The sequence below is a fragment of the Schistocerca piceifrons genome, chromosome 4 (genome assembly GCF_021461385.2).
Source record: "Schistocerca piceifrons isolate TAMUIC-IGC-003096 chromosome 4, iqSchPice1.1, whole genome shotgun sequence".
Taxonomy (NCBI): Eukaryota; Metazoa; Arthropoda; class Insecta; order Orthoptera; family Acrididae; genus Schistocerca; species Schistocerca piceifrons.
The window spans coordinates 796,122,340-796,138,064 of NC_060141.1; the positions used below are offsets into that span (position 1 = coordinate 796,122,340).

Here is a 15,725-nt window from a genome sequence, read left to right on the forward strand (position 1 = left end):
GATAGACTCCACCGACACCAACTGAAATGTGACCCATGCTTTCTGTCATCAGCGCCTCATGTTATTACGCCTGACGGCTGTATTAAGATGAGGCCGATCGTGACGCTGAAACAGTTCCACGAAATGCACATTCGTGTTGCCAGTCTGAGTGGCTATCTTTTCCAGTTCACCATCTATGTTATACTCCCCATCCCTATGAATACTATTACCAGCCTCACCCACAATCACTACCTGGTCCTCTTCAGTAAAATCCCTACATAACCCCCCCCCCCCCCCCCCCCCTATGTTAACAGTCACCTGAGCCAACCCTGCATTAGGCTTCACAATGCTGGTGACCTGATACTCACTCCCCAGCACTTCCTGCAACTGCTGGCCTACCCCTCTGCCATGAGAACTACCTAACAGCAGAACCTCCTTCTTCCTCTTCGATTTTGCAACTGTTCTAGGCACAGTAACTACTGAGGTCTGCTGCGTACTTCCTACATCTACAGCTACTAGAGATTCCTCTCCACTAGACTCTTGACAGTTGGTCATATCTATTGTAAACACCAATAGAAAAACTATCTGAAAATCTTCTTCTCCTAGCAGATCTCTTGCCAACAGCCAGCTCCCATTCCCAACCCCCTTCTCCCTCCTCATCCTATCTAGCTCCTCCTGTGCGTTTTTCAACTGCACCTGAAGGGCACAGATCTTACGCTCCTGCTCCTCTGTCAACTTACTCTTGCTACATAACCTGCAGTTCCAGGAGAGGATCTCACCAGAATGCCCACTGGCTTCCCCACTGCAATCCCCCCAGTGAAAATACTTCAAACAAGTCTCACACTGCAATCCACTACTCACGAACCTACGGCAAAACCCCCACTTCTCACTCATGGTAAAATTTTACTTTTTCTAAGTTCCGCTACTACAATAAGAAGACGTTAAAAACCTGACTACAATAATCACAAACTTACTCTACAAGGGAAGTAACTACTATTATTAAGAGTATTAATAAACAACAAATATGAATATAACAAAAGACTAATACAGAAAGAGAATCAAATGTCTAATGACACAGTAACGAAGCTGAAAACAGTTCCCAAAAGGTTCTTCTGAAATTATTTCACCAGAAAACACCAAGAACACCGGTTGAAGACTACTAAAGTTCCTAAATAAACCACTGTACACAAACAATTAATTAGTACTTAGCTTTCGATGCGCCGCTACAGCTGCAACTGGTCAGCGCGGAATGTAAACACAGGCAAGAGGTTAAGTTGCTCGATACGAAACACTCACAAATATCAGGTCACAACACAAGAAAGGCAGAGGTGAATGAAGAAACTACTAATACGTCACTTATATAGTAAATATTATCACAAAAACCGTTAAAATATGTATCTGAAACCTAAAAATATATGAAAACTTAGAGAGCGATCTCACACGCAGTCACTCGCTTATGACGTCACACCAAAGACCCCACTATGCGGCCTGTTCTGTTACCTCCTGGAGTTTACTTTTGGTGCTTGCTCCGGTAGCTTACCTTCACACGAACTGCCACTTTCCCAGTGGGTGTGAGCCCTTCCATCACCTTGGCTTCGTCCAGCAGCTTGTGTTCATCTTGGACTTCATTCATTTACAAAGGTCACTACTCCAGACTCGCTGTATCGCCGTAAGTTTCTCGACCTTTGCACAGAACTTCATGATAGTACTTTTTTGTACACTGATGGCTCTTGGACTGACTGTGTCCGGTGTGCGTTCATTGTTGGAACTGACAGATTTATGTTATCTGCTTCTGGAACTCTGCTCAGTATTTACAATGGAGCTCTTCATCCTGTATCATACCATGCAGTACGTCCGGTGACACAGGCTTTTCAATTGTCATATACTCAGACATGTTGCTCACTTCAGAGTCTGACTGTGCTGTACACTGTCCATCTTGTAGTGCAACGGGTCCAGGAAAGCTTTCACTTGCTCACTGTTGATGGAACCACTGTGATGTTTACATCGATCCCTGGTCATGTCAGTGTTATTGGAAATGAGGCTGCTGACGCTGCTACCAAGGCTGCATTCCTGCTACCTCAGCCCAGTAGTTCTGCCATTCCTTCTGATGATATCTGTGTTGCCACCTATCGGCAGATGGTGTCACTTTGGCATCAGCACTGGTCTTCCATTCATGGGAACGAGCTACGGGGAATTAAACCTCTCCAGCAGCTTGGCTGACCTCCCTTCATCCCTCTCACCACGAGCAGGTCATTTTAGCAGTGTTGTGTATTGGCCACTGCCTTTTTAGCAGTCACCATTTGTTAAGTGGTGATCCCCCACCACTTTGTGCTCACTGTTCTCTAACTTTGATGGTTCGACGTTTCCTGACAATGCCATTTTTTTAACACTTAACATTCTCATTTATGTTTTCCTTCTGAGTTATCAGCTGTTTTAGTGAACGATGCACAGGCTGTTGCTCACGTTTTACTTTTTATCCAACGTAGTAATATTGCGAAAGACAGTTAATTTTTAGTTCAGAACCTCCGCTGTCTCTAAGGCATCTTTTATGGCCCTTTTGCCAAGAGAAAGTCCCTGTTTCAACTGTCTTTCCTTCTGTTGATTGGGCTAAATGTGTAGTCACTTTTAACTCCTTTTTAGTCTTTGTTTTCTACAGTTCTGACATGGGCATGTATGACCCTAGCTGTTTTTGCTCCCTAAAACAAAACAAACAGACAAATTTGATGATTTTTTTTTCCTGACAGAGCCAACTTCAATTGGAAGTAAGAACCATTAATTCTGGTGCCAAATGTTTTCAGTATTATTTCTACTTAATACTAGGCCTAAAATGTTACAGTAAACAAGCTGAGGTATGTACTGTTTTTCGGTACAAAGTTACAGTTTTTTTACAAAATCACCAATTTTAAGAGCAGTATGGAAAAAGGGTTTTGCAACATATTTCAGAAAAAATCTGAACAATGCAGCCTACCTTTTGTACATCATATCAACTTAATGGCGTATACTCTAAATGCAAATAAAAGACTGAGGTCTGTGTGTCAACTCACTACTAAGTAGTAGATCTCTGAAAATAGGTAACTGGTGCCTGACTGATGATCTGGTACACACCCTTGAGTCTTTAAACCAGAATTTATGAATAATAATTAAGAGTTAGGAGAGCGCTTTTTGACAGTTTTGCTATTAGGCATGAAGGTAATCATGTACCGAATACGACTAAATTTTGAATTGGTCGCCTTAGGATCCAACAAAGTGTGTGTGTTTACGTGGAATGACCCACAGATTTGATGCCGGCTGCTTTTACTCATTAGCTCCTTTTGTGCTCCATTTGTATTCTGGTCAGCAAAGTGAACATCACTTGCTTAACCCCTATTGTCAGTTTTCTGTGCTCAAGTTGGGTGTGACATTTTGTGAGACAAGCGAACAGCAGCAAGACAATCATTCTCTGAGGAGTCCTGTCACCTACCACAGTTCTTGAACCAGGCTTGCGAGATTTTGAAGAGGAGGATAGGAACATAATACACTAAAATGCCCTTTGGATAGTGCTGATGTTATATTAGTACTTGTTAACCACACTAAAACAGTTTGCCGAATGTTGATGTCTCGTTTCCATGCCTAATATGGTAAGTTATAAAAAAGCATGCCAAAAAGTTTGGTATTAAGTTTTCAGCATGAGTTTGTACATCCTTGATTATTTTCATCTTTTGGGTCCATTGCACTTTTACATCCACCTTGTATGTTTGCAAACTCTTCTAAAGATGCATCTGTACATATTGATTTATTTGTCAACATGACGCCCGCATCTCGTGGTCGTGTGGTAGCGTTCTCGCTTCCCACGCCCGGGTTCCCGGGTTCGATTCCCGGCGGGGTCAGGGATTTTCTCTGCCTCGTGATGGCTGGGTGTTGTGTGCTGTCCTTAGGTTAGTTAGGTTTAAGTAGTTCTAAGTTCTAGGGAACTGATGACCATAGATGTTAAGTCCCATAGTGCTCAGAGCCATTTGTCAACATGACAAATAGTTTGTTTCCTTCTCAGAGCCTGGTATGGGTATGTAAACAGAATGATCTGTACTTTATAGCTTATCACAGTTTCTTAAATTCTATATCTATCTTGCTGATTGAACATGTTACTCTTTGCATCAGAGCTACCCTGGTGGGCTGTCTCACTCTTGCATTGGGTGTTTGAGTGCTGACCTTGATGTCCTTTATTATTATTATTATTATTATTATTATTAAAATGCAGCATAATTCTAAATGTCCAGTCAAGTGTCCGTTAATCTACTAGCACAGTAATTCGTTCATAGAAATCTTCTCAAGCCAGGAGTCTTGTGTTGGATCACTTATTGGAAGGGTACCAATACATTTTGCAGTAGGTAACAGGAAACCTTCAGAGTCAAAATATGGTGTCGTCTGTATACCTGGCGATATCTTGATTATTCCACAATGAGTAAACAGTTACTTTCAATTTTTATGAAATTGATGCAGTCTATGACAAATATTGTAGTTCCCCAAAATTGCAAAAAAAGTTTTGGATAAATCAATGAAATTAAAGACTTTAAATACTGAGGAAAAATCATTGGGGTGAGCAAAGAGGCAAATAACACCATTTTCCAGAAGATATCACATCGACTCAAAGAGAACACCTACAGTAAAAAATGTACTCCATTAATAAGAAAATATTAGGTACTTTAGAATATTTATAAAACCACAAGCACTTCATGTTGCAGAGTGCATTGCCACACATGAAGTAGGAGAAATAGCAAAATTCAAGGAAAAAGAGGACACTACTTCAAAAAATTCAGGGATCCACTGTAGACAGAGAAGACAATTATAAATTAAGATGCAACAGAGAACTGTGTTAACAAATAATCTCCTAACTCTTGACAATCTGGAGAAGGTAGGACAACAGAGTAAGTAAAAGAATATTGTAATATTTGAATAATAGGAGGAACAAAAATCAGTAGATGAAAGAAAGATACTCAGTGATTTAGAAAAGATAAGATTATTTGAGTAAGTTGTTAAAAACAGAAAACTTCAGAACCAAAATGAAAAATTTCAGGGTTTTCAAGAAAAGTGAAGCAATGTGGAAGAATCTTGACACAATAACAAAAACAATAGCAGAGTGAAAGAATGAAACAGTTTGACATTGATTCATCATAGCACAATTTTCAGACCCATTTGAAATTGGCAGGGATGTGAAGACTGAAATAGGTATTATACTTAGTTCGTATCAACAACTGGGGTGGCCTTTTATTATTTGACTATACAATTATTGATATAACAGTACTGTCTGAATGTGTAGTAACTAGTAAATGAGTGAAAAAGTAGTGGGAGAACCTGATTAGAGTATTTGTTTTGTGTTGTCCACTGTTGCCCAAATTTGATATGAAATGATGCAGTAAAGGCTTTGTTTTCAGATTTTGTTTCATGTGAGAAATATATAAACTGAAATGACCAGTTCTTTGAGTTTTAGTGCAGGAATTCATCAGTAGATCAGACATTAAATGTCAAAAACTCTTGAACAGTCGAAAGGCTGTTTACATAAGTGTGTAATTTTTCCTTTGCTTCTCTCTTTAGACTGGAATTGTTAAAGTTATGAGCATATTTGTGTTTTGTTGGTGTTGTCATTTATACTCTTCCTTTCAGAAATGTTTCATATTTCTTGGCCTGGTAGCCGTGGTCAGTAATTTTTCTGCTCAGCAAGCCATGAAACAGGGTGTAAAAAAAAACATAATGATATGTTACACATTTCATTTCTCAGATTTCTCACTACAATTTGTTTTTATCAAACTAAACATGAGTACACGTCTCTAGGACTGTTTATTCACAAAAAAAGAAAAGGAAAATGCAGTGCTTTAGAGGCTTCTCTTCCTCGGAGCCTCTACTTCTGTGAGCTCTTCCACATCCTGTTGCATAAATTTCTAAATGTCTTCTTCCCTGTTTTAAAGACGAAGTTTTGCTGTGGATGCATGTTGCTCTGTTACTGTCAGCATGTGTGAGAAATTAAAATACTCTGGTTCAGAATATGAGGAATGAACTTTCTGTGCAGTTCTTAGGGATTAATCTGATAATCTCAGTAACCTGTCAGAGATAAATTGTCTTGTACTAGAGTTTTATTGACATATTGAAGTACCGTAACTTTTTCATTGGTCAGTCTTTTTCCATCTGTTGTGTCTGTGTTGTTGCATGCAGTCAACATCCATGTTCTTCTTATCATGCAACTTGACTGTCAAGTTGGCACAAACTCAGTTTATCCTAGATTCATTTCCACCTGCAGTTTTCATCTGATCTCATATTCACAGCACCAAGTGTGGTTGTTCAATAATTGTGAAGCCAGGAACTGCATCTGGACTCTGAATACCAGCTGTTTACACAAGACTATTTCATTTGGTTTGAATAATCAGAGATATTGGCACTTTCAAAAACAATAAGCTTTGTTAAATGAAAAACTTCTGATGTGGATGTACACTGAACTGATAATGTACCTAATTTTGAATAACATTCTCGTCCAGCATTTACAAAGTTTACATTGAAGTGAACCATTCCAAAAGTAACACAAAACACTGTCAAAACAATTCTGTTTAAAATTCAAGTGTTGAAAAGTACATTTTATGGATCAGTGAATGCCAAGTTTTACCCAAGCTGTGAGAAAAGAAATAGTAATGAAGTAAATCTACTTTTTAATTTGTTACGTATTTCTGCATTAGTAACTGACAAGAAAACATCATCAACTTGACCTCATATTTTAAGGAGAGACAAGTATACTTACAAGAAATTGGCTCCAGCAATCAGTCCTGCATGAAAATTTGGTCCACAATTCTGATAATGGCAGTTACGGCCTTCTGAAAGTACAGCTTTTAAACTTTGTGAGCACTGGTCATTTGTCACTCACTCTGCTGTACTACAGCTGCCCGTGCCCAAGTGTGAAGTACTGTAAAACAGAGTGACAACCAGCGCCTTCTTCGTGTGATTTTGGTTAGTGGGGAAGAGAAGACTGGTGGTGCACCAATCTGCTCATGTGTTCTGGAATTTTAATTGAGAAAATGTTACTCTATACAAAAAATAGAAAGTAATATCAGTAGCAAGATTTAAATGTTGTACACATATTCAGTTATTTTAATTTTTAATTTTGACAGTACTCTTGTATTGTATCATGCAGCTATATATCTGCTTCAAAATCAAAATGAATAAACCTAAGCGACAGGAGAATTATTTTGAAATGAAAGTAATGATTTTAGATCTACAATTTAATTGTGCCAGCCACATTGAAGAATAGCATGTATCCAGCAGATGTACTTCATTTAACAGTGCCAACATTAAATCCCAAAGAAAAAAAAAATAAAACAGCAAGGTTAGTAACTAAACAGTGTTATACTACTTCTTTAATGACACACTAATTTGTTTCATTCATTTACACTGCATTTGTGAATCCCAACATAAAAATGTTCAAAGGAAAGGTATCTCTGGCACTAGCCACAGGTTAAAAACCGCACACTTCAGCACAACGAACAAAGCATGTTACCCATGTCAAAACAGTAATTTTGGGGTGACACAGGTGTGTATGAAAGTTTAAAATTTATACTTTCAGATCATAACAGGCTACTATCAGAATTATGGCCCAAATTCTCATGCTGGATAGATTGCAGAGGCTAATGTGTTAGAAGTGTTTTTTTTTTAAAAAAAAATGAGCTGAAGTTGTTGATTTCTTAGTTTACAAGTAACATTGGTTGGTTTCCTTTACTGTAAATAGTATTTTGGTGTAGTGGTTATAGTCAATGGCTGGCAATGCGTGATGACTGGTAAAACTTGTCAGGTCTTCATTATTAATTCGTGTCAGGTCTTAGTTTTAATAACAGTGGGAACAATGAGTCCTTGAGAAAAATCTGCTGAACTAATTTAAAAGAACTCAAACATCTACATCTTCTCTTGGCAATCACTGTGTGTGTGTGTGTGTGTGTGTGTGTGTGTGTTCTCGAAGTCTCATTGTTCCCACTGTTATTAAAACTAAGATCTGATGCGAATTAATAATGAAGACCTGACACAAGTTTTACCATTGATCACACATTGCCAGCCATTGACTATAACCACTATACCACAATACTATTTACACACACACACACACACACACACACACACACACACACACACACACACACACGCACACGCACGCACGCACTATAGCGAGTCTACTCTTATTTCTGTAGTACCTGTGGGAGCGATATTTAGTGTAGTGACATGATTTTCTTCTGTGCATTACTCACGTAAGTTAGTTCCAGAAAGTAGTGGTTTGATCTAAAGGAGTGAACAATATTTATCATTCTTGTAAAGATGTAAACATGGAATTTAATAGACATGTTGCTAAAATGCTCATTATCATTTATTAATCTTCGATATATTTGTTCCACAACTCTGGTTTAGGTTCACCAGCTAAATGATGCAAGTTCTTTGGCAAATAACTGTACTGTATTTTACTGCTGAAATATCACAGACACTGTCATGAAGACCATATTTGTTTCAGCCAATAATTGCTTAGTGCTCCATTGAAACACTCAAGCATTTCTGGTTTTTCAACTTGTTGATGAATAACAGTCACAGTTTGTCTTATTCCTTTGTTACTTTTGTTTGATTTTGCGTTGATAACAGTGTATTCACCTGGCCAGAAATCCTGTTCATCCTGACACCACCTTGTCTATTTCCGAATGTATCCAACTTCAACCTATTTACAGTTGTGCATCTCAGTTTGGAAATGTAAAATTTACTGTAACTCTGTGATTATTTTGTTATTTAAAAATCGTGTAAACAGATTTCTTCAGACTGAAAGAAATCATAAAAATGTTGTTGTTTTTCCACAGTGATGTATGTATGTGTTCTGTTTCAGAAAGTTAATGAGAAGCCGCAAGTTATCAATGATTATGAAGCTGGCCGTGGTATTCCCAACCAGATAGTACTCGGAAAAATAGAAAGAGCCATTGGTGAGTCTTTCATGTTGTTAGCATTATTTAATTATTCAGTTCAGCATATGTAGATCCCATTTTATATTTGCAAGTGTTTAACAACTTTTTTAATTACATCTGCTGCAGTGTCAAAGAGGCACTTCTTCACATGTCCATCTTCAGCAATAGTCTTTAATGATTTCACAATTTTTCTACTCGCTATACAACTTGTATTTTCCGAATTGTTGCACTGTGTCCTCAGTTTGGCAGTCATTTGCTGTTGCTTGTCCCATTATTGGAAATTAATATTTTAATTTTGTCTTTCCATAATAGCCCTGTTGTTCAACTATGTATTTTGTAGAAAGTGCCTTTTCATATTATAGTAAAAAAAACCTTTTTACACTTTTCAGCAGACTGAGTCAAAGAAGTCTTAAATGCAGGAAAATATAAAATATAGCAAAGCATAGGAAATACAAGAAGCTATAGATTTCATAACTTTCATTCTTGGTTTACGAAGACTGCCATCTTTAGTATTTTAACCATTATTGTATTACAAGTTTTATTCGCCGTAATTTTAAAGGGTTATTGATTAGTTGTCTCACATTAAAGCATGAACGTCTTTTTACTGTGGTTTCATGAAAGACTTCTGTTTTTGTGTTTTATTTACACCATTCGACGTGATCGAAACAAGGAAGGAAATGCCTGTTTGTACGTTTTAGTACTCTTAAGATTATCACAAAAGCAGTGGCTTTGTGCTAAGGCGTGCGCGCGCACACACACACACACACACACACACACACACACACACACACACACACACGTACGTTCCCTTCTTTGTTGCAGACACGTTCAGTTGATAATCACAACACAGGCGGTGGCTGAATGCTGTTCATTCTGATCCTGTGCATAGTGTAAATAAAGCACAGGAGCAAAAGTATTTCATGAAACCACATTTAAAAGATATTTCCTAGCATAAGACTTATCATTCATAATCATTATAAAATTATGGTAAATAAAAGTTGTAACAAAATTTTTGTTGAAACAGTTGGCGGTCTTCGTAAACAGAGAACAATAGGCGCAAAATCTATGGTTTGTTACCAACAAGGTTGTCACTCAGTTCAGGGTGAGAAAGAGTACGGAAATTGAGTTGTTACGGATCATCTTTAGGAGGAATGTTTACGTGTGATATCAGGTTGAACCAGCCTAAGACCTCATACTAGAGTTACCAACTCTCCCATATTATACAGGAACTCCTGTATTCTTCTGAATTTTAAGCATACTCCCATCTCCCGTTTTTATTTTATATGGGAGATACAATCTGCTGTATTTGAGAAAAAGACACCGATTAAGATTTAAACCTGCTGCATATTTTTTGAATACCTTTGCTGGATGATCGTTACGGCATAGTATTATTGATACAGTTACTACATCGATATGTAGGGAACACAAAACACATCATGGTGTCACAAGTCACGTTGCGATTATGTTGTTTCTTTGTCATACGGCCTAGACCGAGTTACGCGAAATTGAAGAATCCAAATATCTGCATAAAAAGTGCGGAAAGTGCTTCTGTATTTACCAGAAGAAATGGGAAGAAACTCATTTGTGGATTAATCCTGTAAAAGGATACAATTCTAGAGCATAGTGCACCCTTTGCAAGCATGAATTCAGCGTAGCACATGGTGGTAATACAGATTGTCAGCAGCACACCAACACCAAAGGGCACAAAAGCAGAGTTAGGGGAAGTAACACTTCTAAGATATCCAGCTATTTTCAATGCCTGAGTGATAGTCCCACTGGTGGTGAATCTGACAGAGTTGCAGTGGGCGAGTTATCGTTTGTGCATCCTACAGTGAAACACAACCTAAGTTACGTTAGTATGGACTGTGCAAATAAACTTGCAAAGAACGTATTTATGGATTCGGATGTGGCCAAAAAAATACGTTGTGGTTGGACAAAAGCAGAGTCTATTGCAAAAAACGCATTAATGCCTAGAAGTGTAAGTGATCTTCTAGCTGTGCTTAATGATCCAGAGGAGTGTAGCACCTTTTTTTTCTGTGACTTCAGGTGTGTCGAATTTCAAGAACGGGAAAATGTTTCCTATAGTAACAGGTACTTTGAACCTTGTGTTGGCATTAGAAATAAACTGGGTCATTCCATGTCAATTCAAGCAATTTGAGAAAATGTTCCAGCTGATAATCTCAGATTTGGCTGAAATTTAGCACACCAATGATACCAAGTGTGGAACACTCTGTACAAAATTTTAAGTTCCCCTGCCAATTAGTTCCAGAATTATGGCTTGTGAAAGAGGGTGGCGTGACCCGGAAATTGCAACCCGCATCTGGCAATCTATCTTCAGACCCAACTTCATGGTCTTAATAACTTTGGAACTATTCTGGACAGTCCAGTGAAATTTTTACAACCCAGTAACACCCACTTAGAGAACACACTCTATGAATCAAAACACCAACAACATATTTCTGAGGGAAAATAAAAATTCCAAAATGTGATTAAAAAAAATGTAATACATAAAAAGGTACATATTGTAGGTGCCCTCTATGCCAAATATAATTCACTCAAAAAGGGTATAATTTTAATTTTGTGGTAAGCTTAATGTGGCCTAAACACGTACAGAACTCATCTTGTCCGTATCAGTCACACAAACAGAGTTACGTGCACACGAAAATACGAAAATTTGAAAAATTACCTGAAAAACATGGATTTTTGAAGTGTGGTATCACAAAAGGGACAAGTGATATCCAAGCCAAATTTCAAATACTGCATAAGTAGACCATAATATAATATGTGGCAAAATTTCAACTTGTTATTGCAAGGCATTTGTGTACAATAAAAGTTGACAGAGATGTATTTGGTTACATTTCTTTTAACACGATTTAGCAAGTAATAGTGATGATGCAGACAGCTTGTTTCAGATAAAGCTGCAGCAATTGTTGGGAACCATTAAGCAACAAAGTTAAGCAATGGTAGTTTTCAGGGACAGAATGTGTCATTGTTAGGCAGGAACACAAAGGAAACAAGCAACAATTACAGGTTACTCATGTTTTTAAGATTCCAGTTCAGACTGGTCAGTACTGTTGTGGAAAGTCAGTATGGAGGCAGAAGAGTGTACTAGTGGTGCTTTTGTTCAAACAAGTTGCAGCATTGGTAGAGCACAAGCATCTGATTGTCATAAAACAACATATGGGACAAAATGTGGCATCTGCTTTGTACTGTATGATCCGGATGAATCGGACCAAGATTTGTTGCTATGGAGATGCGGGATACACCCTGTGGGCACAAGAAGTACAGTTCCAGGAAACTTTAGTGTTTGTTATCATCATATGAAAGTGTTTCTGGATAAGTATTCTTTCCTACAAAGTTGTTGTTTTGACCCATTTCGGATTCATAAAAAGACAGTGAAGTGTAGCCTCAGAGAAATTGATATAAAATCAATATTGAAAGTGAATCAGTGCATGGGACTTCACACGAAACCAGGACAAAAGTTATGTTCCGGGTGTGGTACACTGCTAAAAAATGAAGAATATTCTGATAATTTACATGACAGTGACAAACAGTATCAGCCACCTACAACCACAGCGGATGAGCAATTAAATACTTAAGTGACTGCTCTTGGTTTGTCTCCCATGAAGACTCCCAAAGTCGGGAAAAGAGACAGGCCCAGCTATGGTAGAAGAAAACTACAAGAAGCTCAAATGGAATTAAAACACAAAATAGCTGACACACTAATGGTGGAAGAGGAAGAACTATCTGCTCCAAAGGAACAGAAATCATGCCAGAAATGCTCTGATTCTGCACCTTCCAGCTGGTCTATTTACTACACTGCAAAGGAATTCGATGTTTCTACATATATGGTAAAGCAAGCTAGGAAAATAAAAGCAACCCAAGAAGTGCTTTCACAACTTAAGCAAGCTCAGGGTAAGCAATTTAGTTCAGAAGTAAAGTTGCTAGTGTCGGAGTTTTATGAAAGTAATGACTACAGCCGAATAATACCTGGAAAAAAAAAGACTATGTAACGGTGAAAATGGGACATGTACGTGCACAGATGCAAAAAAGACTGTTGCTATGCAACATATCAGAACTATATGTAAAATTCAAGGAAAAGTATCCCAGTACCAAAGTAGGTTTATCATCTTTTTCCAATCTTTGGACAAAATGGGTTGTGCCTGTAAGTGCAAGGGGCACACACAATGTTTGTGTATGTGAGACCGATCAAAATGCTAAGCTGATGTTTGCTGCTATAAAGGATTCTGGTCTGGATTACAGAGGTGCAATGAAGCTGCTAGTGTGTGACTTCAGTTCCTACCGGTGCATGATACACAGGTGTGAAAAGGCAAATCTTGCAGAACACATGAATAACAAACTGTATGGGGAACTCCTTATGGATGACGATGAATTTTTTTCTTATAAACAGTGGACACACATGGGTCGCCCAATTCTTGAAACAAAGCAAAGTGGAGGATTTTCTTGAAATGTGTTGTCAAAAAACAGACAAACTGACCACAAACAGCTTCACAGCAACAGCACAATCGGCTTATCTCCAGTTTTGTAAGGATAATTTGAAACAAAATGAAATTGTAGTAATACTAGACTTTTCTGAAAATTATGCCATCCGAGGATACCATTGGGACAACAGTCAAGCAACTCTCCAACCATTTCAATTTACTATAGAGGTGAATCAGGTGATGTGTCTGTCATGAACCTATGCATTTTTAGTGACTGTTTAATTCATGATGCCCACATTCGCCCTGTCATGGCATATGTGAAAAACAAGCTGCCTCACATACATTTTGCGAAATACTTCAGTGATGGGGCAGCTAGTCAGTACAAAAACTGTAAAAATCTCAAAAATTTATGCATGCATTACCATGATTTTCAGATTCACACAGAATGGACTTTTTTTGCAACAAGTCATCGTAAAAATGTATGTGATGGTATTAGTGCTACCATTAAGCGCATGGCATCACGAGCTAGTCTGCAGCACCCTACAGAAGGTCACATTCTAACATCTCTTCAATTATTTACCTGGGTACAGAAAAATCTCTCTGGCATACAATCGTTCTATGTTTCAAAAGATGGGGTGAAATCAATCGAAGAGTTGCTAAAAAGCAGAATAGAACACATTTAAACTGTTGCAGGCACAAGGAGCAATCATCACTTCTCTCCAGTGGGCTCTGACAATGGGCAGATTAGCAGACTGTCCGGTTATAACTATAGGTTCTGGTTATAACTATAGGTTCGTGCACATGTGTCTTCACAGTGTATCTGACTCAGGATTCAGAAGCAAAAGCAGCAACATACAACCAGGTTGCCATGTTATTGCTGTTTATGATGACAAATGGTACTTAGGATGTGTTGCAGAGTGCTGTGAAGCAGAAGGTGATGTATTTGTGAACTTCATGGCACCAGCAGGACCAGCAAGAGCATTTCATTGGCCACGTTTGGCAGACAGGTGTTGGATTCCTTTTGAATATATTCTTATGACAGTTCAAGTTCCTACCACAGTGTCAGGAAGACAGTACAATTTGCCACTCAGTGTACAGAGTACAGTAGCCAAAGTGTGGGAGAACTTCTGTTCGAAGCACAATTGACTGGTTTTTAGCAGTTAAGGTTGTGGTAATCCGTCTATATGTTGTTGCTTAGTGATTAAACAGTTGTGGGAGCGGATAAGAAGACGCAGAACAGTTTACGATATGTTTTTACAAAATTGTGTTGTGGAACAATGGCCACATCACCAAATACATGTGTCAACTTCCATTGTACACAAATGTCTTGCAATAACATGCTGAAATTTTGAGATATATATCATTATGGTCTACTTACGCAAAGTGTGAAATTTGGCTTGGATACCACTTGTCCCTTTTGTGCTACCACACTTCAAAAATCCATGTTTTTCAGGTAATTTTTCAAATTTTTGTATTTTCGTGTCCATGTAACTCAGTTTTTGTGACTCATATCGGCATGATAAGTTCTGTGTGTGTTTAGACCACATTAAGCTTACCACAAAAAATTTATACCCTTTTTGAGTGAATTATATTTGGCTTAGAGGGCACCTAGAATAGGTACCTTTTTACGTATTACATTTTTTTAATCCCATTTTTGGATATTTTTTTCCGTCAGAAATATGTTGTTGATGTTTTGATTCATAGTGTGTGTTCTCTAATTGGATGTTACTGGGTTGTAAAAATTTCACTGGACTGTGTGGAACAGTTCAAAAGTTATTAAGACCTGAAGTTGGGTCTGAAGATATTGCCAGGTGCTGGTTGCATTTTCCAGGTATTCAAGATGCTGTTTTTGCTCTCGCCAAGTATGGTCGTTCAGTGACGTTTGTGTGGACCCTGGGCCACATCGGCATTCCAGGAAACGAACGTGTCGATCGGTTGCCCAAGCAGGCCACCACTTCGCCGCCCCTGGAGCTTGGTCTCGTGGAACGAGACCTGTGGTCAGCCCTACATTGCAAGGTCCGTGATGTCTGGAGCTCTGAATGGTCTGTCTTGAACACGCCAAATAAGCTCCGCATGGCCAAGTCATCCACGGCTGTATGGAACTCATCCTTGAGGGGCACGAGTAGGGACTCGGTTGTCCTCTGCCGTCACCGAATTGGGCATACGCGGTTGACCCACAGCTATCTCCTTCGTCGTGAGAACCTGCCCAAGTGTTGCTGTGATGCAGGACTGACAGTGGTCCATCTTCTGATGGACTGCCCCCTTTTAGCCCCCTTGCGGCAGTCCTTAAATTTACCAGCTGCACTTCCTTTAATTCTCGGTGATGATGCCTCTATAGCTGACTCAGTTTTACGTTTTA

At 38.6% G+C, this 15,725-nt stretch overlaps 1 protein-coding gene across 1 annotated transcript in view; it reads left to right on the plus strand.

Moving 5' to 3' along the window:
• LOC124794894 (endothelial differentiation-related factor 1 homolog) overlaps positions 1-15,725 on the plus strand; it is an 83,843-nt gene that overhangs the window by 46,337 nt on the left and 21,781 nt on the right. The window contains exon 4 of the mRNA XM_047258593.1: positions 8,849-8,942. Coding sequence (XP_047114549.1) covers positions 8,849-8,942 — 94 coding nt within the window. The remainder of the gene's footprint in view (positions 1-8,848; positions 8,943-15,725) is intronic.